This window comes from Odontesthes bonariensis, chromosome 5 (assembly GCF_027942865.1).
Source record: "Odontesthes bonariensis isolate fOdoBon6 chromosome 5, fOdoBon6.hap1, whole genome shotgun sequence".
NCBI lineage: Eukaryota > Metazoa > Chordata > Actinopteri > Atheriniformes > Atherinopsidae > Odontesthes > Odontesthes bonariensis.
In genome coordinates, this window is record NC_134510.1 from 30,467,703 (window position 1) to 30,490,217 (window position 22,515).

The following is a 22,515-nucleotide window of genomic DNA, read 5'->3' on the forward strand; positions in this document are numbered from 1 at the left end:
GTGGAAAGCAGTATTCAGGTCAGCAGAAAGGGGTTTGAAGAGGCAACTGTTCCCAACGTGCACACACCCTCACTCCTCTCCACACAGGTAGTAAATGCTCTGGCATATTTGCTGATATGTTTACATTTTGTTGCATCTACTGATATTCTAGATCTTTTATTTTGGGGTATGGGTGGAAAATCTCAACAAGAAGTCCAGAGCAAATGATCTGCGCATTCCACTGAACTGAAACATCTCTTAAACATTGTAGGACCCCAGTGCATGAGTGAAAACAGCTCTACGTGAATAAACATGATGTAAGATCCCTCATATTCACAGAAATAAAAGTATTGTAAGTACTAAATAAAAGAGCTCTTAGTTTTCCTATTGTGGATGTCCATCACAGTTTTTTCTTCCTAAAAGTTTCGATCGTGACTACTACTTCTTCTACTGAATTATAACCACTAGTATTTTAGCCTATAGCGCCACCCTCAGGTGACTCTGCGAAGCCAAGTTTGTTGGCTTCAAACCACCTGATATACATTTAACTTTTTGGCATCTATCAAACGATTTTCTTTGATTTGAATGGAAACTAGATTGTTATGTTTTCTACTTCAGTGGATAAGTTGCAGCCTTCCTCTGGAGGAATTTCCACAGAAACTCTCATAAGAGCATTCTTTAAAGATTATTAAACATTTCTTTTTATACATCAGATGTTCAAAGTTACCAAAACATGCCTGCAATGACAACAAACGTATTTCGTATCTTTTTTGCATTGTATCTTTTTGCATCACCCATTTACCAAAGTTCAGAGAGTAATTATAGCTACTGTAAAATGCAACTAATACTACTACAATCTAAAGGGTTGATTTATTATTCCCTTATCATTGTGTTATAGCTGTTTGTCACCTTCATCTCGACTGTAACGCCCAACCCCATACGGTTCCACTTTACAGCCCCTCATACCTGCCCACCCCCTCCGCTGTGAGGAGGTCGGGACTCCTTCTTTACTGCAGCTGCCGCGCAGCGCCCCGTCAGTGCCAGCAGTCCGCGCAGAGCGCAGCGCCACGCAGACCGTCTGCCACACGGAGGATCTCTGCACCTTTACTGGATTTGAAAGACAGACAAGAGTGGATAACCTGAACGTATACGGTGAGCACAGAGAGGACTGTCTTTCTTTAGTTGTCTGAGTTAGATGGCCAACGAAGACGTTTGAGCCAAAGCTGTTTTGTGATTTACGGATTGGGAAGTTTTTTCTGGATACTGATCACGGTGGTAAGAATTGATCCGTCCGCTCTGATCATATGTTATTATTTTTTGCACTTAAGTGTAGTCTGCTCCTAAAGTGTGACAGTTTTATTTTTATTATAATAGTAGTTCAGGGTGCTCACACTTTTCTCTTTTGCTCGGAGACTAAATGTCACTTCTGAGAGACTCATTGGTGATTTCCATGAAAGTAACAGGGAGCTACTTCAGTTCATTGAACTATAATTAAGTCCATTCCTAAATTGGCTAAATATACTCTCAGCTCTTTTTAGATGATTACCGCTGTTTGTCCTGTTAAGAGTCTTGTTTGAGATCTTTATGGTGTGTTTACGGCTTGCGCCCTATAAGGCAGTTTCTCCCTGTCACTATTACTGTGATGGATGGTTAACTGTAAGTCTTGACGAACAGCCCATAAACAACAGAGCAGGATTTTGATTTGAACCGAAACAGATTTTTGAGAAGTCGACAAGTGCGTCAATTCATCATCAGCAGTGTAAACTTATTTGTGGACCCCCTGCTTTAAATCAGCCTTGAAGCCCAGTTTAGCAGCATGGTATGAAGATAACTGACCCCTGAGCTGGAGTACAGTTGACATGAGGCAGCAGGTTTATGGCGTCTAATCTTTGATCTACAGTAGGCTAAATATCTTCATCTGGATGAAATTTGGCAAAATCTCCAAATGAGGCTCTGCTTCTCAAGCTATTAATCAGGAAGAAAAAGACAGGGAATCTTTATAAGTTAAGAATTATTTTTTTTTACCAGTTATAGCCTACTAATAAAAAAACAATTCAAGCTTGTTTTGAAGAGTAAGACAGTTGAGAACTTTCTAAAGAACAAAAGGGAGTAGAGGAGGGTTGTTATCGAACCTACCCACTCTAAACTGAAAAGACTGTCATGTCCCGAAGAGACAATCATGCGCCCTCAGGGTCAGCTCCACCTTGACCCACCTCTGCCCCTCCAGCGCTGCCTCTCTGTGTAAGCATCATGAGTTGGTTTCATCAGCAGTGGGGTCAGGAGCATAAACAACTTAGCAGACAGACTAAACAGACCACACATGTCCTCTAAACACATTTATCCTGACGTTCATAGGTGAGCACGTGTCAGTGTGGTGTGTGAGCAGCCGCGGGAGGTTTAATTCATGCTGTTTGATGCAGATCATGAGCTGGCAGAGCTTTATTCTCTCCTTCCAAAGAAAGAGGTGATCTTTTCGGGAGACACCTTGGAGGTAAAAAACAAAGACTGACAAAGCAGTCTCCCCACCAGGTCTTTTCAATAGCTGCCGAGGAGCTTTTGAACATCTTTAAGGGGCTTCAGTGATGGCAGGAGATAAATTGTTTCAACTTATTTTTCAGCATCGTCGTTTTTCAGGCTCTTGTTAAAATGATCTGTTGGGAGGTAGCGTTACCTCAGCTCTTGTTTGAGTCCCACATACCTTATCTGGCTCAGATCCACATCTGAAAGCTACAGTGAGTCAACATCAATCCTTCATATTGCACATGTTAGAGCACAGGATACAAGTGTCTGTCAGACTGTAGACCCACCTTCAAAAATTACAGTGTAGAGCGGTTGTAAACATTCCAATTTTCTAGCTAGCGTCATGTTGGTGTGTGCTAATTTTCCAGCAGTGCTGCATCTGTGTTTGATGCTGATCCCAGCGGAGCAAACAATAATACTTCCTCCGGTTACACAGCAAAGAGCCCAGAGGTGCAGAGCTGTTCGCTGCCGTCTCCACCTGGGGTGTCGACAGAAGTCCTGACATTAACATGATAAAATGAAACGCTATTTAGATTTTTTATGTTCTTGCTTGGTTTACAGCACCAGCAGGGATGCTGATGATGATGTTAGTGACGCAACGCTCAAGCAAGCTTGCAGAAACATGTTGATTTCATAACTTTTAAGACAGTCTGGTTGCATGTCCTACTCATTCACCTTCATGCTCACACCACATCATAACCATCTGAAAAGGAGCTCAGAATCTACCATGTCAGCGATGTCTGCGTGATCAAGTGTGGAGACAAGAATAGACTCCTCTTCTTTTAGTCCTCTATTTTCCTCTTTTCTAACATTTTTGTTATTCCCTACATTATTTTCTGAGGTTGTGCAAGTATATAATCTGATTTGTTTGAGCCACATCAGTGCCAAACGTAGAGAACAAGCGGAAGCCACAGGATATTTCATGGTTTTAGTTCACAATGGACAAGTCATGTGTTTCTTATCACTCAAAGTTCAACCCTACCACAGAAACTTTCAAGGCTTGGCTTTGCTTCGCTGAATTGTGCTGTCTTAAATTCACAGCCTTTTAGGGAACACATCAAACATTTGTTTTGTTAAGCCCCCTTTTTGTTGTAGGGCTACATGTAAAGACCCCCACGTTATGGCGGGAAGCTCGAGTTTCTAATTAGAGGGGAAAATGTACCCTGCTAATGACATCATCTCCCCTCTGGTACTAGGTGTATGAGTGTGTTGTTGCACAGCAGCTGGTTTTAGACATTTGACGTTCACAGCAGTGTGAGACTTCAAACACACACACACAAACCGTGAAGCTTATAATTTAACTTTACTGCCCCTTGTCGCCTTGTTTGGACCATTGTGCCAAAGATCTGTTGGAACGTCCTAAGTGACTGTTTTCAGGAGAAACTCTTTAAAAAAAAAGAGGAAGAGATTGTTAAAAACTCAGCTTCTCAGTCACTTCCAGCACCAGAACAATGCGTTCTAACAGGTACTCCATGATAAAGTAATGCCCACTCAGACAAACGACTGCTGGCTGAAAGGAGAAGTAAAACCAACCATCTACGCTACCACCTGGTATTTTCCTGTTTTTAAAGCACAGAGTAGAATCATTTTCACTGAAGTAACAACTTGATGAGCAAAGACTTGCGTTTTCAAAAAGGACGAGTCTCTTTTTGGGCTTGAACTTTCATGTGGCTTGTCTTCCTTGGAAGATCTACAATGCCTGCTTGCTCATTTGTTTCCAGAAATCCCAATCTCCTCCAAATGTTTGAATCTAACTTTGGAATCATAACTCAGATAATCATTGTCGTGATCCATCGTGTCATTCTCCGAGAACTGAGCCCAGCTTCTGCTGTTACATCATTTCCATCTCCATGGGCTTTTGACTCAATCCATAATTCATCAGAGGCAACGAAATCATGAAACATGATCTGACAGATCTCCATCTCCTGACAGTCCCCTGTGTGTGGGTGACAGCTGTGAGAGCAGCCCTTCCCGCCACAGCTCTCACATCACTGTAATTGTTCACAGCCCGACCGAGCGCCTCTGTAGCTCTGCCACATCCCATCACACTCAGCAGTGCCACGCTGTGTCCGCTCATCCGTGGAGAAGATGACACAGGCCTGGACGTTCCCTCTGACACGGGAGGAGATAGTGGATGCCCCTCCACAGACTCTTCCACTTGTTCTCTGATTCTGACAGAAGCAAAGGAGGAGAGGAGGGCCAAACGGAGGGGTCCCTCTCCGCAGCACTCGGGGGCTGTTAGTGGGAAAACAGGTCGGTTGATCAGTAATGAAAGAAGACAGCTGGCTGGTTCAGTGGAGGTTAACAGCTAAGCGTAAATGGCAGTGAGGAAAAACAGGAGGGCTTAGTTTAGGGTTTTTGTGTGGAGGGTTTTGGGTGAGTTCTTTTTTGTATTTTGAAGGTTCTGGGAGAAGTTAGGGCTTTTTGAGTGGGATATGGTTTGGGATAATTGAAAAAGATTAGTGCTGGATGTTGGTCTTTGGAATCCCACTGGATATTTGGTCTTTAATGGACCCTTTCTTGGTATTCTTTTTTTCAAATTTACATGAAAACTTCATTCCAAAAAAGTTGTGTAAAATGTGAAAAAATGTTAAGCTGTGCCTGAACCAGAATGCTATTATCTGAAACTCTCATAAACCAATGTTTTATTCACAATAAAACATAAAAATCATATAAAATGTTTAAAGTGAGACATTTTACTGTTTCATAAAAAGTTTGCTGGCAAAAACACTTCTCAAAAGAGTTGGGACAGACAAGGCCCTGTGTAGCATCTTCTCTTCTTTTAACAACAGTCTGTAAACATCTGGGAACTGGAAAGACCAGTTGCTGGATTTTTTGGAGAGGAAAAGTTGATTTTAGATTCTAGATCTTCAACGATCTTGGGCCTTCTTCTGTTTTTGCAGATTGCTGAACTTCTGCCCATTCATTTTAATTATAAAGACTCCACTTATAGGTGTTTCCAGTGTTTCCCATACATTGAGGAAACTATGGCGGCCCGCCATAGTTTCCTTTTGGCCGCCATAGTTTCCGAATCCCAATCGTTTGAAACACAGCGATTTTTTTTTTTTTTTTTTTTTGGAAACACAGCGATTTCCTCGAAAACCAACCAATATGACTATACAACAGGTGAACTAGTAATTAAACATGTCCTAAAGTGTGCAATGTCAGAGTTTTGAAGTTTAGTGGCAAAAAAGGTTTATGTGTTATTAGTCGCTGTCGGGGCGATTGACACACGTTATAGATTAGTGGGTGCGCGTGCATAAAGATCATGCTGTAATCATCGTGATTTCATTGACAAACATATTTTTTTGACCTATTTATATTCTGAGAAATAATGTGAAATTTGAGCAATGACGAGTACACTAGTATGTTGTCCGGTATGTTGCTTAAAAAAATAGTAAGCTCAATAGTTTCTGTTTAAAATAAGGTGTTTCATCCGTCCCGCATGTGTGGTTCAACCATCCCGACCAGGCGGAGCGGGGTGAAGTTGGTTTTATATTCGACATTCGCCTATTTTCCGGCTTTGTAATTGTAATAGCGTCACGAAAACCGCACAAATTAGCCTCAGGATGGTATTAATATTTACAGAAAACTAAGACTAACATACCACAGGCTTTATCAACTCACCAAAGTAAGCCTGAAAGATCAGAGTAACCGCACCGAATATACTTCTAAGTGAACTACGGCAGCCGGAGCGCTTAGGGACCGTCGCAAAAGTGCAACGCCTTTTTTTGTTCTCACTGGATATTCAACCAATGAACACCAAACCAATTCGGATGGGTTTGTGAACTCACTATAAAGCTTTCACAGTCTTTTAGTTTCCAGAAAAATCATTTTAGGTAGAACATTTACTCAGTGTGCATAGTTAATTCCATTTTAGATTTTTATTTTGTAATAGCTCTCTTGTTTTTAAAGATATCAACACCAAACCGCTTCTGATGTGTTCCTGAACTCATTGTGTACTTCCCACACCCTTTGTTATCAAGGAAAACCTTTTCAAGTTTCTCAAAAAGGCACAAGTCCTCACTGTATATGATCCATTCATATTTTTCATGAAGTTTAGTTTTAACCTGTAAATATTTTCTATTACAATTGTTATCATTGGGTTTTAATGACAAGATGAGGTTTCCTCATAAGCCCACAAGGGTTTCTGACATCTCCAGCACACATTCCTTTTTTTTAATTTGTTGTGTTTTATTGTGTATTTTTTTGTTATATTTGAATGAATGTGTGCAAATCAATCAAATAAAATAAAATCTGCAGTCGCACAAATTTACGCCGCACAAATTCACGCCGCGTGAATTTACCCCCCCCCCCCCCCCCCCCCCCCATAGTTTCCAAAAATTCTGTGGGAAACACTGTGTTTCTCTTCAAAACACTCAATCTTCTGGCCTTTTGTTGCCCCTGTCCCAACTTTTTTGAGAAATGTTTCTGCCATCAGTTTTGTTTTACTTTATGTATAGTAAAATGTCTCACTTTGTTTGAAATTAAGTGACATTTTTCCATCTTCTATTGTGAATAGATATTGTTTTGTAGGATCATTTAATCATTGCATTTTTAATCTCTTTGCTCATTTTCTAAGCTTCCTAACATTTTTAAAAATTTAGGTTGTAATAGATGTGGCAGTCCGCTAAACGTCACAGTGTCACACTGGCAGCCTCTGAAAGAGTCTGTTTTAACCCAAAACATGATTTTCTCCAAAACCTCTACACTAGTCAAACATCAACTGAGACTGTAAAGTGAGAGTCACAAAGTAACAGATTCACATTTATCTCAAATCCAGTCTCCTGGGTGAGAATCCAGCAAAAGTATTGTCCCACCACCAGCACATCCAGCTCTGCAGATGGAGTTTTCTTGGTATTCCTTTAAAACCTCGTATATATGTTTGTTTGTGTTTGGTTGTGTACCATTTAAGCCGAGGCCTTGCGAAATGAGATACTGTTGCGTGTTACTGTAGGGTAGGTCCACTGCACGCTTCGCTGTAATATCGCGTTGGTGGATGGAAATGCTTTTTCCCAGCGAGATCTATTTCTGTCCTAATTTCCTCGCAGCTTTCTGGAGACAGAACTCAGCTGTAAAATTTGAATAGTCATGGGGTTGTTTGCTTGTGTTTTCAGCTGTGTCAGTCCAATGTAATCCAACTATACTCACACATTCCTGATGCTGCAGGGGAGTTGCATTCGTTTTCTGACTGTGAAACTTTCAATAATTAATGACCATGCTTAGACTGCTTCTCTTCATTATTTTGTCATGATTATTTAATGTTTTAGAAAACCAGGGTGTTTCTAGGGCCGTCATCCATAACTCTTACACAAAAAAACTCTTTCGCTGCCAAAAAATGATGGAGTCGTACCTCACAAAAAACGACTGACTGACCATCTCTCATTTGCTTATCCATTCATGTGTAATTTAGATGTGTTCTTTACAGATGGCATTTTATATTTAGGCAGAAGTTGCTCTCATTAAGCATTGCTCTGTCGTGCAGATAATAAATCAATACTGACACATTTAAAGTGGTGCACAGTGTGTTGTTACACAGAACGAGGGGCTGGATGTGGTTTGGCACTACAATCACAGATGACCCGGTGTTTGGGGACATGGCACAGCTGGAGCAGCTTTAAGCCTTAACCTCCTCCAAACAGACCTGTCACAAATACTCACAAGTCAGTGCTAACCTTTTACTGCTCACATCAGCAGCATGTGTTAAGAATAACTCTGCAAATGTGGTGTGAGTGTCCTTTTGGCAAGCTGGTGTGTCTGTGTGAGGTAAGGGAGGGATTATGGTGATGTTACACAAGTTTAACCTCCTTTTAGCCGTCACGAGAGGAGGAACACACAGGTGTATGCCTTTACACCGCTGACTGTTTTGGCATTTTAGTTGCTCATTGGAGCCATCATCCATCGAATCTGCACCTTTTATACCTCTGTTTAGGCAGACATATGTCTGGCAGTGTGAAAAATGTGCCGACTTAGTAAAATAAAACATCTGGCGGTATGCCAGACAAAGCTGTCTCTCAGAGCATTCACACCAGCTGAGAGCTTAATGAGGGTTCACAGTGTGAGAACAGAGCTTCATAATTTAAGACTCTGGGAGATTGAGGGATGTGCCCAGATTTATGCCTCTGTACTGCACTGTATAAACAGACAGCCTGTTTTTGGGGAGGGGTCTGTGTTACCCTGAGCTGCACAGTGCATTCCCGGTTCAGGGCTTTGCTGTAACCACACACACACACACACACACTCAGCAGGTCACTGTGGTTTGTATTGCTGGTCACATAAGCCAGGCTGCCATGTGGAGGGAGTAGTAGTGGTGGTCATAATTAACAAAACAATGCCGTCCAGAGCTGCGGTGCCTGCTTGATGCATGCCAGATCTGGGGGCTTATTGTACAAACTTAGCTCATCTCTATACTCTCTCCTCCAACAGGCAAGTGATTCATGCACAAAAGTCTTCAACCAAAGACATCATTCACATGATAGAAATAAACGTCTAAAATATTTGCAAACACTCAGTTGTATCAGATAAAGCTGCAGCTAAGGGCTTTTGTATACCAAGATTACTAAAGGCTCCCTGCTGGGTGTCCTCGCATCTCCAGCGATACATCAAACAAAACAGCACTTGAACACACTAACAAAGATGACTTCACACTGCCAGCCAGGACGTCCAGCCTATGCCTGTGCAAGAAGACAGTATCTATGTTATATAATGAGGGAAATGTAAAAAAAAAACGTGTAAATTTAGAAAGAGAAAAAAAGTCAACATGACCGCATGTGCTTTGTGTTTTTCAGTAATGTCAAACAGAATCCCTCTGGAGTCATATTTATCATTTTGCATTCAGTTTCTTCATTCCATGTGGACGTGTTGTTTTGAAACTTGTTTTTGAGGAATGAAGATGACAAATTAGAAGAGATCGTGTGCGACATATTATGATAGATATTTGCCTCCTATTATCACTGATGCTTCTCTTCTTGTGCCCTCATTCGCTACACTGAACAGCCAATCAGAGGGGGGTTGACAAAGTTCGATAATGATGCACATACCAAAAATACAAGAGATGTGCTCCTGACAGCCCTGACAGTTGATTGTCAGTTGTTGGGCCCTTAACGCGTTTTCTTTTTCAGTTAATCTGCCAGTTTTTTCTCAAACAAAATAACAAATTCTGCAAGTTGTTTGATAAAGTTTCCATCACAGTTTCCATGAGCATTCAACACAATCTAAAACCCCAATACATTTTTATATATTATCGGAGGACTAAAACAGGAAATATTCACATCTTGTGTGTCAAACTGAGAGGTATATGTACTGTATCAGTGCATGTGCTTGATGAGCAGCTTCAACAAATGAGTACAGTTCTTATATAACAGGTCTATGCTCAAACAAAGTGTGCTGTTAAATATGTGTCCTCACTAAAGACTGTTTGTCTGTATTACTGTGCTAGTAAGACTAATCTATAACTGGTTGTTCTGTGCTGAATAAGCCATAAAAACGCTCATGAATAATTTGACAAAACAGAATAAAAAGAGGAGAAGCCCCACTGAGAACTCTTGTAAAAAGGTGTCTGCAATTTGTCTTTTTGGAACCTCTGCTGAGCTGTCTTGGTGTTTTCCTCTGATCATACATTTTCTTTATGGTTCTTAAATGAGGATCCAGATACTCCTATCTCACTGTGAGCACATGAAATCATCCATCAGCAGCTCAGTCATCTGCGGTGGCGTCAGCACAGCTTAACATTCCTGTACATGCAGGCAGGTTCAGGTGTCTTTGCTACAGTGTGGATTGTTTGATCTCCATTCACACAGCAGCTGGAGCAGAGCTAAATTTAAATCCAAAATTCAAAATGACACTGGAGCTGCTAATATACTTTGAATCAACTCAAGGTGTTATTTCATGAAAAATAAGTCTTATTTTGGTAGTTTGAGTCCAAACTTGTGTGCTGCTCCTTTTTTTCCCTTTAAAAGCTGCAGCTAAAAAAGCAAACAGTGACTCATAAAACTTTATAAGTCAGCGCCTTTTATTAATCAGCAACAAAAGAACCCTTCCTGAGCCTTACGGAAATAGAAACTTGCCCAGTTTGTTGATAAAGGGAAGACTGAACGTGAACGTGTCATCTCTAAGCTTATCTCTGCAAGCACCACCTGGATGTTACAGCACCGACAAAGTAACTGAGTGTGTAATCAGTGTAAAACTGCAGATTTACAACATCACAAGTTGAAGCAGTTACGGAAATCTTACAGCGATAATTCTCTTGATTATTACCTCAGCTTTGAAATGAAAATAAGGAATGAAAATAAACTTTCGTTGAATAAAATTATGTTGCAATTTTGTTACTGAACCTTCAACTGTTACAAGTGTTAAAAGGTATGGAACAGATTATATATTTACCATTTAAGTACTTAATAACTCTTATAGTTAAAGGTCTCCAAATAAAGTGACGACTGAGTTTTTCACCTATGGCCTTCATCCTTATATACTTCACATAGAGTTGTATAATCGCAATCAGTGTTCAAGTGCACGCTTTGGTGTTGTGACCCAGTGCTCGACTGTCCCTGCGAGGATTTGTTTTGAATGACAAAGGAGCTGCAGTAGTGAGTTAAGAGCCCATCTTGTCCATTTTATGGTTTTGGGAGGAGGCTCATTCAGGTCGGGGTCCCTTAAGACGTCCCGGGTGGCTTTAAAAACCCTGGTGGCTAATGGAGCTGAAGGCCTCATTGATGATAGGATTTAGAATTGGCTACCAGGCTTTGTTTCTGATGGGGGCAGTACCTTATGTACCCCATGGCACCATCTCTTACATTATATCATCACCATGTTGTCCTTTTCCCTCTCTAGCTAATGAGGCAGAGCAGCCAGGTCAACACTTATCTCTAGACCTGGAGGAGGACCATTGTTGTGGGCCATTAATAATGCAAAGAAAGGCCAGCATGTCTCTTTGTTTGGAGGATAAACGAGGACACCTCCCCTTCTTTCACCCATCTCCATCACAGACTTATTGAGTTCTCTGTCTGTAAAGTTAGATAGCACTCATAGTCATGAATCATAGCAAGTTAGTGAGAGACGCTTTTATTCACACTGTAGAGAATCAGTGTACAGATGCTTCATTGAAACATAAAGACGTCTCTGAATGAGCTTTGGTTAAAGTTTGAGCTCTGAGAAATTGGAGGCAATTAGTGCTAATTGTTGTACTGTCATCCTTAATAGCTGTGCCAGATGTAAGAAGAAAATGGTGGAGAAAGAGAGGAATGCTGTTAAAGGTGGCCGGTTGGTTCCTTGTCTCATCTGTCCAAAGATTAATTTGACTGGTAAGCGTGCTGAATACACTCCCAAGAGCTTCAAATGTGGTCCCTGTGAATTTATTACCCTCTTATCTCGTGTTTACCTCACTGAATACATAATTCACTGCGGAACTTCCTTTAACCTTCCAAAGCCGGCTGATTCTTCTTTGGTTACACCCAACAAGGTTCGATGAGTTTATTTTTCTGTGGGTTGTGAACCAAACAAACGCTTCCCAGAATTTATTTATGTTTTTGCAGTTTTCTGGTTTATTTCTGGGGCACGACTTTCTCATTAAAAAAAAAAAAAAGAGGAGCTGCATGCTTTTACCTGACAGTAGATGTAAACATTGTCTGGTTTGTTCTCCCAGGGGATCAAATCTATGTGGCACAAACAATGCAGCTGATTAAAAAGAAACACTAAGTCCACGCTCCCTCCCCATGTCCGAGCGTCTTGATGCAGGATGGTGCAAAACATCTGGTTCCTGTTAGCTGAAATGGGGCAGCAAAGCCTCCCCTGCAGCCTGGGCCATCACAGAGAGGACAAGTGGGAGGGAGGAAAAGAAAAAAGCGGACAGACAGACAGATTAGTTTTAATGAAGAACTCAGAAACTGAAGGCTTAAGACAGAGGCCACACACTTAAAAGATGAATGGAGCATCCGAGAGTTAGTGTCCAGAAACTGGTCGAAAATCAGCCCATTAGGACTACATGTCAACTCACAGTTGCTTGAAGCATTTCCGGACAATTGCTCTGCACTAATAGAATCCTGATTTTATAACCACAGAGTCATCTGACAAAATCCCCATTTCAGTAACTTAAAGACGTCTGGGCAGTGAATTCAGCTGTACTTACATGTATGATTATCTTTTATGGAAAAAGCTAAAAGTGGCAGAATGTCTTGAACATTTTCTCACTAAATCCACAGTGTCAGACATACTTAGTTAATAACTTGATTCTGCTGCTGTGCATGCATACTGGGACACAGACAGTGGTCCAGTTAGATTGGCTTGTCAAACTCTAACCGTAGCTTTTCTCAACGGTGCATGTAAATATACTGGCTGAAAAAACATTTTACATTTCAAGTGACAGCCGTCTTGACAAATAGCCATCAGCTCAGATTTCAGGTGGCGAATGCAATTTTCTGGAAAAAAAACAGGTCTTAGGCATTATTCCTGGTGCATCGATAGCAAAGTGTAAGATTCTTCTTGAATATTGACTTATTTTCTGCAGTATGGACTGAAATAAGTCTACCTGAACTGGTTAAACACACCACTTTCCCATCCGTTATCATGAGCACAACCTGTAGGTCTTTCAAGAGTAAAGTTTCAAAAGTTTGCATTCTTATAGCCATCTGTGTCATTATCATATCTCTTTTTCTCCCCAAAAAGTCATGAATTGGCTTTAAGTCTCTGAATTACGACCAGTTGTCCTTAATAGTGTCTAATGTGTCTCCCGTAGAAGCAATCCTCTCCTTGACTTGTGAAGAAGTTAGCAATTCTGTTCTGTTTTGTTCATCATATTGTGACCCTTAAGATTTGCAATCCCTTCACACATTGGGAACTGCTCATCTGTTTATGTTATTACCTAATATATAAATAATTAAATAAATAAAAAATAAATAAGCACTTCTCAAACATAAAGCTTTTTTTCTCTTTTTAAAGTTAACACAATGCACGTTGGCCCGAGCTGGACCAAAGCTTTTGAAGATTGCACTCAGATACTGAGAGCAACATTAAATGGAGCCACAGACAGAGGTCAGACATGTGTATACAACAAGGGAGGGAAATGAAAGGGTAGTGAAGCAACAGACTACAGGGAAAGAAGGCTCGGTAGCATCAGGAAGGAGAAGGTGGAGCGGTGTTGGCTGTAGAGATGAGAGAAAGAAGGAAGGGTTCAGAGGTTAATTACAACCTAGAGTGAGAGACGAAGGAGGTCATGAAAGACAAAAGAAACTCTAAAGCCATCTCACGGTTTTCACAAGCAGGAGAAGGTGCTGAGTACTAATTTGGCTATGGTCAATGGAACTAAGTACGGCTTTTGTTCTCCAATTGTGTGTGTGTGTGTGTGTGTCTTACTCAGTTTTGATTTATGTTAAGCTAAATTCATAATGCATCAGTGCATTAATGTGTGCATTTTGCAACATTTTTCATGAAGACACTGTGTCCCAAAGAACCAAAAACTAGCACTGTGACTCAGATTTAGTCATGTGATCTCTAAGATAGCACTCAGAGCCAGAGATAACCCCTGGAAGCGTCTGGTTCCATTTAAGCTCTTAATGTCAGATTCAGTGATTGCACTGAAGCATTACAAGTAGAGCCCTGGACATGTATCAGAAGTAGGGCAAATACGGATATTGCCTATATTTTCGCAGGGTATTAAGGTTATGATCTCTGTGGGGATTAGTTCCTTTATTCATATTGTTGTTTGCATTCTTCATGATATTTTTTGTGGTTTTAACCCCATCTCCTCTCCGACATCTATATTAATAACTTTGTTTAGACTCTTGGGGCGATCATCTCCTCTAACCCCTCAATAGCCTTAGCCCTTCACTTTTCATTTTGAAATCAGTTGGGGAACGGATTGTTCACGCACTGTAACCCCCATTACTACTTCCTCTTCATTTTCCACACATTTATCTTGCCTAGTGCCCACTTTAGACTCTTTTTTTTTACTTCCACACCTGTTGTGGGACATTTTTCCCGGAACCCTACCTAAACAATGGTTGGCCTTCCCAAACTCCAACATCTGGAAAGCTAACCAGTGTGCCAGAGCCCCCCCTTCCTCAGGTGATTTATACTAATATGCCATTTGGCATGCTCTGTGAGAAGTGTGGAGATTGAATGAAGTAAAACATAGTGAAACGTTAGCTCACCTTCTAAAGTATCAGCAATAATTTAGTATTTAGTAGTAGCTGTAGGACTGATATGAACAGAGCAGTAATACAGAGCCCAGTAAGAATAAGGGAGTATTTTAAGAAGTTTGAATTCTATTAATCTAACTGACCATCTTATTTTATGGAGAAAATTAAAGTAAAAGTAAACTTTTACAAGGGACTTTTAATAATTTCCATAAAATAATGTCTACGCTCTGTGCTTGTAAACTGCTGATCAACAGATGAGCTCAGACTCCCATAAACTTTGGCTGTACCAAAGCAGAATAAGCAATGCAAAATGGGATTCTTATCCTCATCAGTAGGAAGCAAGGCACAGAGTGGAATTATCTCACCCAAGTAGTGAGAGCTGTTAGTAATGTAGTGCAGGTGGGACTCAGTGTATGCCAGAAAGTGAAGATTTTTAACATGCAGTAGATGTTGTGTTTATTTTCAAGTGATACTTCAGGTTTTTTAGAGTAAAGTTGTATGTTGCACTTATGAGTAGTTATTGCAGAAAACAGCAGTCGACCTCTTGGTTTGGAGAATCAGGGAGGAAAGTACAGCTACTCAGAACAAGGCCATCAGAGGAACAAATTTTCTCCATTTAAAACAAAGCGACTTAATCTAAAGCTATTTTGTGGAGTTGTACACTGTGTCACTTTTGCATCAGACAGTTATGTCACTAATTTCTCAACTGAAGAACATCTTGGTTCTTGTCAGACTTCTTGGATAATTTACTGCCTGGCATTAGTTTTGCAAAGAAGATGACACACATGTGTGCTTCTTCAGGCTTTTCACTCATTTTCGCAGTCATGTAGTTGTTTTTTTGGGATCAGACCAGCAGAACTGTCAGCCACAGCTGACAATTCAAAAATACAAAATATCCCTTTAAGCCAGGCCATGATGTCTTACTACACTTAAACTAATAGTTTTTAATGCCCAAACCTAACCAAACAGTGAAACTAAAGATCAAATCAAATTGAAGCGTAGACATTATTTAGTCGAATGGGAAACTAACTTTGTTCTCCTGGATGACAGTCATGTATGTAGTTCTACATCCACAACCTACAGCCTCCTACAAGCCCTGGCAAAAAATACAGAATCACCATTCTTGGCCAGCTTTTTTTATTTTGTAGAAAATGAAAAACATACAGATATGGTATTTATTTAGAGGGTGATCATTCTGGCTTTGTTTCAAATAAATGTATTAAAATGTGAAAAAGTTGAATAAAAATCATAGCAAATATTTTGTTGCACTTTCTCTGGCTTTCATGACAGATGAAATTTGAGAAGTAGACCTCAGCAAGGCTTCATTGCCCTTTAAAAGTACTAATCGCGTCTTTGATGACAGTTTCATGAACTGCATAGCCTGTAATCCTATATGCAGTTATTTTTTATGTTAATGCAGGTTGAAATAAGAGAGTTTTGTCCCAAAGGACAAATGGGTAGATTATGTTTCATGATAGTTTCACAATCCACTGTAAGACTTTATTCCAATTGACTAGGAAAAGCTAAAATAGCATTTGATAACACTTGAACCCGACCTGAGGGAACAATAAGCCCAACATAACACCCTCCTGCTGTCTAGCACAGCACAATGAGCATTTATCACCCCAGACAGACCACGAACCACCTGTGCCTCTGGGTATTTATGACAGCTTCAAGTTTTTAAAACCTGTTTTTTTCTTTTTGTATGTGTCGTTTCCACACAGCAGACTGCTTTTGAAAAAGATGCAGAGTATCAAAGAGGAGCTTTTTTTTTTACTTTGTGCTGACAAACACATTATGCTCATGGGCACAGGCACAAAACAAGAGCAGACACACAAAAAAACCCTGACTGTATGCAGATATATACACATATGCACATGTACATAGACACATGAGAACTCCGCTGGGATGTTTTCAATCTAAATATACTCCCCTTATAGAGCCTAGCCTGTTATAGGCAAATGTGCTCCCTCTTTACCCTCCAAATCCTCGTACTGCATGAAAACATAATAGACAAAAAGAAAATTCTATAAAAAACACAAAACACAATAAATAACAAACATGGCAACAGATGTCATGGTGACAGGAGAACTGTTTGGCTTAAAGTGATATTAAACTTTTGTAGCCGCTTGTTAATTTGGAGAGCTGTGGCTATAAAAACGTGCATTAGTTCATTTAAGAACAACTTTAGTGGGTTTGATTTAAAACTGACAGATGGGTGTTTAAGTTAGCAGCTACACCAGTCTGAACAAATTTCTGATAGATTTCTGCCTCTTTGGTAACTCTTCATGTTATGTCAATGCAGAGGCTGTGACTGACCAATGGATTAGTACTAAATCAGATGGTTTTTAGTGGTGCTAAAGAAAAAAAATAGAAATTTAGTTTTTAGTATTTAGTATTTTGAAATAATCTGCTTCCCACATTTTTTTCCAGTAATTAATAAGATAGGATGTTGTAATTGCTTCATGCCACAAAGCTGAAACAACAGGCCTCACTGAAGATGAAAATGAGTCTTACTGCCTTCCTGTGCAGAAATTAGATGGAAGCAGACATGTCATCATCCTGTCTGGTCAACAGACAATGTCTTATTGGTTTTTTCATCTGATAGTCAGTGGACTTTGTGAGTGACTTTTCTCATATATGTATAAACTAGATTGTAAGTAAATGCTCAAACATGTCAGCTCTGTATTTCTGCCTGCTCTGGACATGCAGCTCCCTCTTGCTTTAAAAAGTCGCAATCAGAGCTGAGCTTTAGATGCCGCTGTCCTTTCTGCCATCTGGTCTGGGCTGCCTGCCCTAAAGAGCATCACATCAAACTAAAACCACTCTTTCTCTTTCTATCTGTCTTTCCTAAGGGTCTGCACAGGTGAGGTGAGGACGCGACCTGCTTCTCTGCCATCTGTCCATCAGCGGACCGAGTGCCTTGGTGCCGGCCACCCTCAGGTCAACTCATCCGGGACGGGTGCCAAACAATAAAAGTCTTGACCTGGCGTCCCTTAAAAGGCCTGCACAGAACAAATATTTGAGGCCATTATATCTAATTTCTCCAGGCAGCCGTCACTGAAAAAATCAGCAGTGAAGGGCGTTTGGAGACAGAAAGGAAAGCAAAAGCGGGGGAGGAAGAAGTAATCCTTTCAAAGTGCACCCTGCCTGCTATTTCTGCTGCACTGTGGGCAGGGAGCATCTCATTTTGGAGTACTGCTGGCTGACAAAAAAAGGACTTCCCTGTTTCCTGCCTATCTGAATGCCTGTATAAATACTGGATAGATATCAATTTGCCTGGGCTCCTACTCCACCCTACAGAGAGACTGTAAGCTATCTATAGAAAACATCACAACAAAGTTGGACTCTGTGGTCTCCTGAATTGCTACTTGTCTATTACCCTTCATAAAGATTTAAGAGCTGTGAGAACAGGAATGAGAGCGGCCGCAGCTCTCTCCTCTTAGAGCCCTCTCCAAAACCAGCAGCAGCTCTCAGTGGGAGACCGGAAGCTGCGAGTCAGTTCAGGGGCTGCAGTTTTGATGTCTTTCCCAGCTTAGTGAAGAAACATGAAACCCCTAACACCAATCGGATCCCCGTCTCCATTGAGGCTCCTCAACAAGGGTCCAGACTACCTGCGCAGGCAGATTGATGGAGGAGGTCACGGCCGCTCCATCAGCGCCGTGGAGAGGCTCGAGGCTGACAAAGCCAAATATGTCAAGAGCCAGCAGGTGATCAACACCAAACAAGAGCCTGTGCTTGTTCCCTGCACCACCCCACCACCACAACCACGGCGAGCAATTTCAGTCCCTGGCAGCCTGACTCCGCGTCTCCCCCCACGCCGCTCATCCAACACCCCCTTCTCTACACTCTCTGGCTCCTTCACCTCCAAAGATGAAAATGAAAATGATGATGCCAGAAAGGAGAACAGACGGACTTCTGTTGATATTGAAGCACGTAACAGGAGTAATGTGAACTATGTGATGCTTCCCAGCCCCAGGACACCTGGAATAAACACCTTGGTAGCACCACACAGTGCCCCCGTACTGAGACGGAGTACAGGTAAGCGGATGCTGAGACCCGACTCTCTCGTCATCTACCGTCAGAAGAAAGAGTGCAAAAGCCCCAACGGTGCTACGGTGGGAGAAAACAATAGCATAGAGGTGAAGGGCTACAGTTTTGTCCGCCGCCTCTTCCAGGGATCCATGAGAGAGAAGAGTAGTGGAGGGGAGGGCAGAATCCAGAAGATGGTGATTGGTGAAGAGAAAGCACCGTCACGGGATGGCGACTCACGCATGTCTTGGACCAACGATAAAGATGCTATGGATGGTGGACCAGGTAGCAGGAGGTCAAGTAAAACTGACCAACGAAGCCCAGATTCTATCCCCAGCCCTGGGTTCAGCTGCACACTTGAACACTCAAAGAACAGGTTTACAAATGGCGCCAGGGACCAAGTAAACAGTGGCATCACCAACGGCAACCACTCAGGTAACCATCATAATGAAGATGACCCGTGGAAGCGTGCGTCGCCACCCGCACCCAGAAGGAAGTTTGGGGAGTTGCAGCGTTCCAAGTCAGAGCTACGTCTGCGCTGCTCTGTAGCATTATCAGAGCAGGATAACTTCTTTGACTTCTGTGGGCTGGACATGGACATGATAGAGCGTCTGGGTCGGGAGAACTTCCTCTCTGGTGCCAGCTCTATAGACACGCTGTCATTGGCGCTTCGCAGTGTGGGCGGAGACGGTTGTGGTGGCTCAGAGCCCAGTGAGTTCTCCCGCCGCTCAGGAGATGGACTGTTTCAGGAGGAGCTAGCTGAGCAGCTGCCCACAGGTGTGTCAATCATTGAGAGAAACGCTCGTGTCATCAAGTGGCTTTATGGGTGTAAGAACGCAGCGCGGGAAGGACCCAAAGAGTCAACAGTTTAGTATGGGGACAAGGATCTATATGCCATGGAGTGCTGAGTGTCTGCAGAGTTTACTGATATCTTTCCACATAAAAACATTTTTACCAAGCGAGAGGGAGCTTTTCAGTTAAATCAACAGGTGTAAAAGCTGGTTGTGCAGGTTGTAAATATGCTACACCACAAACCAAGAATCAGGTGACCAAAGAAATTGTAGAATTTCACTAGAATTTTAAGTGCATTTACAGACAATTGCTTTATATTTACAGTGGATTGTCAACACTATATTACTCTATTTCATGATATTCACAGTTCCTGTTGAATTAACATACATATAAATTGACAGTAGATAACTAATTTATTAGCATAAAATGGTATTTCTTGACAAACCAAACTCTCGTTTACAGACACCATGAGTGTGGAGGTTTGCAGGGTTGATGGCAATCTCTGTTAGTTTAAATAAGTGTGTTTCCGAAAAAGGAGGTTTGGGATTGAAAAGCAGAAGTACGATGTGTTTGGATTGGACAGCAGAAGAACAGCCCAAACACAGCCATAATCTGCTCAGCAAACTTCAATCTCAGTAGAGTTCCTGTTTCTACAACCAAAGTTGGTTCAAGTCAGAAAGTGATAAAGCAGTGCAGAAAGGTTTAATGATGTTCATGATAATTATTGGAAATATTTAGATTCCTTACTAATATGCAAAGAATTGGTGTTTTGATGACTGGTTAGGGTTTTTTTTGTGATACTCCAAAAACTGCTCTTGGTTTTGTACTTTTTTTTTTATCTATTTATGGGGATTTGTACAAAACAGATAAATAAATAAAAAAGAGACACAATTTATTTAATTCTCTAAATGAACAAAAACAAGTTGGTAGATATTATAAAATTATATAAAACCTATTGTCACTCTACTCTGGAATACTGTAATTTAATGTAAATGACAGTAAGTGCACTGCAAAATAACAGTAAACTTACTTTTACTGGTGTCTCTGCTTCCAGCATATTGCTTTTATTTTAAGACGTAATTGGTTGCAGTGTACTCAGTTCTGTTTTTTTTTACTTCAAGCAGCAGTACAAACCAAAACAGCAGTCTCATTATAACAAGCTGCAGCCTTCAAAATGTTACTTTTCTGTTTAATTTCAGATTATGGTCTGCATGTAGGATTAGCATTTCATGGCATATACGATTCCCTTTTGTTCCAGGTCTCCAAAGACACTGTTTCTTCAAAGTAGAACAGCAACTGCTAATAGTTATATCCTGTCAGAGTGATATGTTGTATTTATAGATCCTATGGAAATGTTGCATCAGTATAGACTGTTCTTACTGCTAAATGGAGCGGTTTCTCCCAGCATAATGTGTTGGTATCTGTGAGTGTGTGTGAGTGTGTGTGAGTGAGTGGAATGGACATGAAGCCCTGTCCATTTTAGATCCTTGTCCGTCAATGACAGAACTGGATTTCGACCTGATTTCAAATCCCCTTAGAAAGTGTATGAGAGTATGTTTATCTGACACGTGCATTCAGGTTAGGACACCAACACTCCCCTTTAATGATTAATTTAAAATGGAAAACCACTAAGCTATGTTTTTTTTTTTAAACTGGGAAACTGTTGTTTGAGTGTGAAGTGAACCATAAGTACCTCATTCGAATCTGTCCCAGTTTAGTTTGTGTGAGTGTTTTTGTTTTTTTTGTACTCCTTAAACGCAGGCGTTGGAACAAACATGCGAGGCACCCCTGTGGGGTTGTTAATGCACTGAACTGGACAGAGGGAGAGAGAAAAAATATATAGAAATTTAGCTGTTTAACACTGAGCTGGATTGAAAGGAGCATCTGCTCCCTGGACAACAAGAAGCCATGCTTGGCCAGTAATTTTTGTCATTTTTATTTCATTTCTTCAACCCCTTTGTGAGGGTCAGTGTTCAAGAGTCATTTGCGACAGAGTCACTGAGTTTCATGCCTCTGAGAAAGTCACTGCTGTGCAACTTTAATCTTTCACAAAAATGATAAACAGGGAAATACAGATTGTTAATGGGCAGTGAAGCAGTTTTAATCTCCAAAAAAATTTGTTCAAGATTTTAAAAAATTCTCACAAAATAGTAAATTTGTGCCTTTATGCAGAGAAGCTCAAGCTGTAAAATGTTTAAAGGATTCGCTTTCACCATCTGGCAGTTTAAAGATGTTTAACCTCCCCAGCTGTGCCATCAAAACAAGCAGGGGAGGCTGCAGCCGCCCTCCTCTCACTGATAACCAAAGATCCTACCTCACTTCATCTATTTTTCACTGGCTCTAACTTTATCTCAATGAAAGGTCATTTCCATTGCTTGCCCTGGCGGATGCCACTGAAACGTGTACAGGGCAGAGGTATGTGGGGGTGAGACTGGGGGGCTTTGTGGGGTGAGTGTTGCCAAACTCATGGGCACTGTAAATGTATACATGTGATAGATTAACACAATGCAGCCTTGATGTTATTTTCTGTATTTATGACAGGCATGAAACACTTCCCAAACAACTTCCACCTGGACTTTTTTTCATTTTTTCTGTCCTGTTACAAACTGTTTGGTTGCATGTTTACAAAGTGGCTCAGTAACTTCTGATTCTCTTTTTTATTTGATGTATATGAGAGGTTTAATTTTTATTCCAAAGAGATTTGTGTCTGATGTACACAGCAAATAAACACAAATAAGGAAATGTCTGTGTTGTTATGTCTGTGATTTATTTTGGAGCACAGAATCCAAATTCAGCATTCCCCTACGGCAGCAATCAAAGAAGAAGGAAAAAAACCAAACATGGTCTCGTCCTTGACTTTTTCTAAAGCCTCCCACCACCTCATTACATCTCATTTTTCACATTATCTCAAGTGGCTATGCGCTAATCCTTTTAGCATTCCCTGCATAGCACGCTCTTGAGAGAGCTGCAACAGGTTGTGTTAGTAGACAAGGGGGCCTCTGTGTGGCCCGGTGCTATGTCTACGGCATCTGGGAGCAGACCCCCCCCCCCCCTCCCTGTC

At 41.1% G+C, this 22,515-nt stretch overlaps 1 protein-coding gene across 1 annotated transcript; it reads left to right on the forward strand.

The window, feature by feature from the left end:
* The first annotated feature begins 1,047 nt into the window (after positions 1–1,047).
* fam110d (family with sequence similarity 110 member D) lies at positions 1,048–22,146 on the forward strand. The gene is made up of 2 exons (XM_075466750.1): positions 1,048–1,131; positions 17,486–22,146. Exon 2 carries the CDS (start codon positions 18,179–18,181, stop codon positions 19,532–19,534), a length of 1,356 nt encoding a protein of 451 aa, XP_075322865.1. The 5' UTR covers positions 1,048–1,131; positions 17,486–18,178; the 3' UTR covers positions 19,535–22,146.
* The last annotated feature ends 369 nt before the right edge of the window (positions 22,147–22,515 follow it).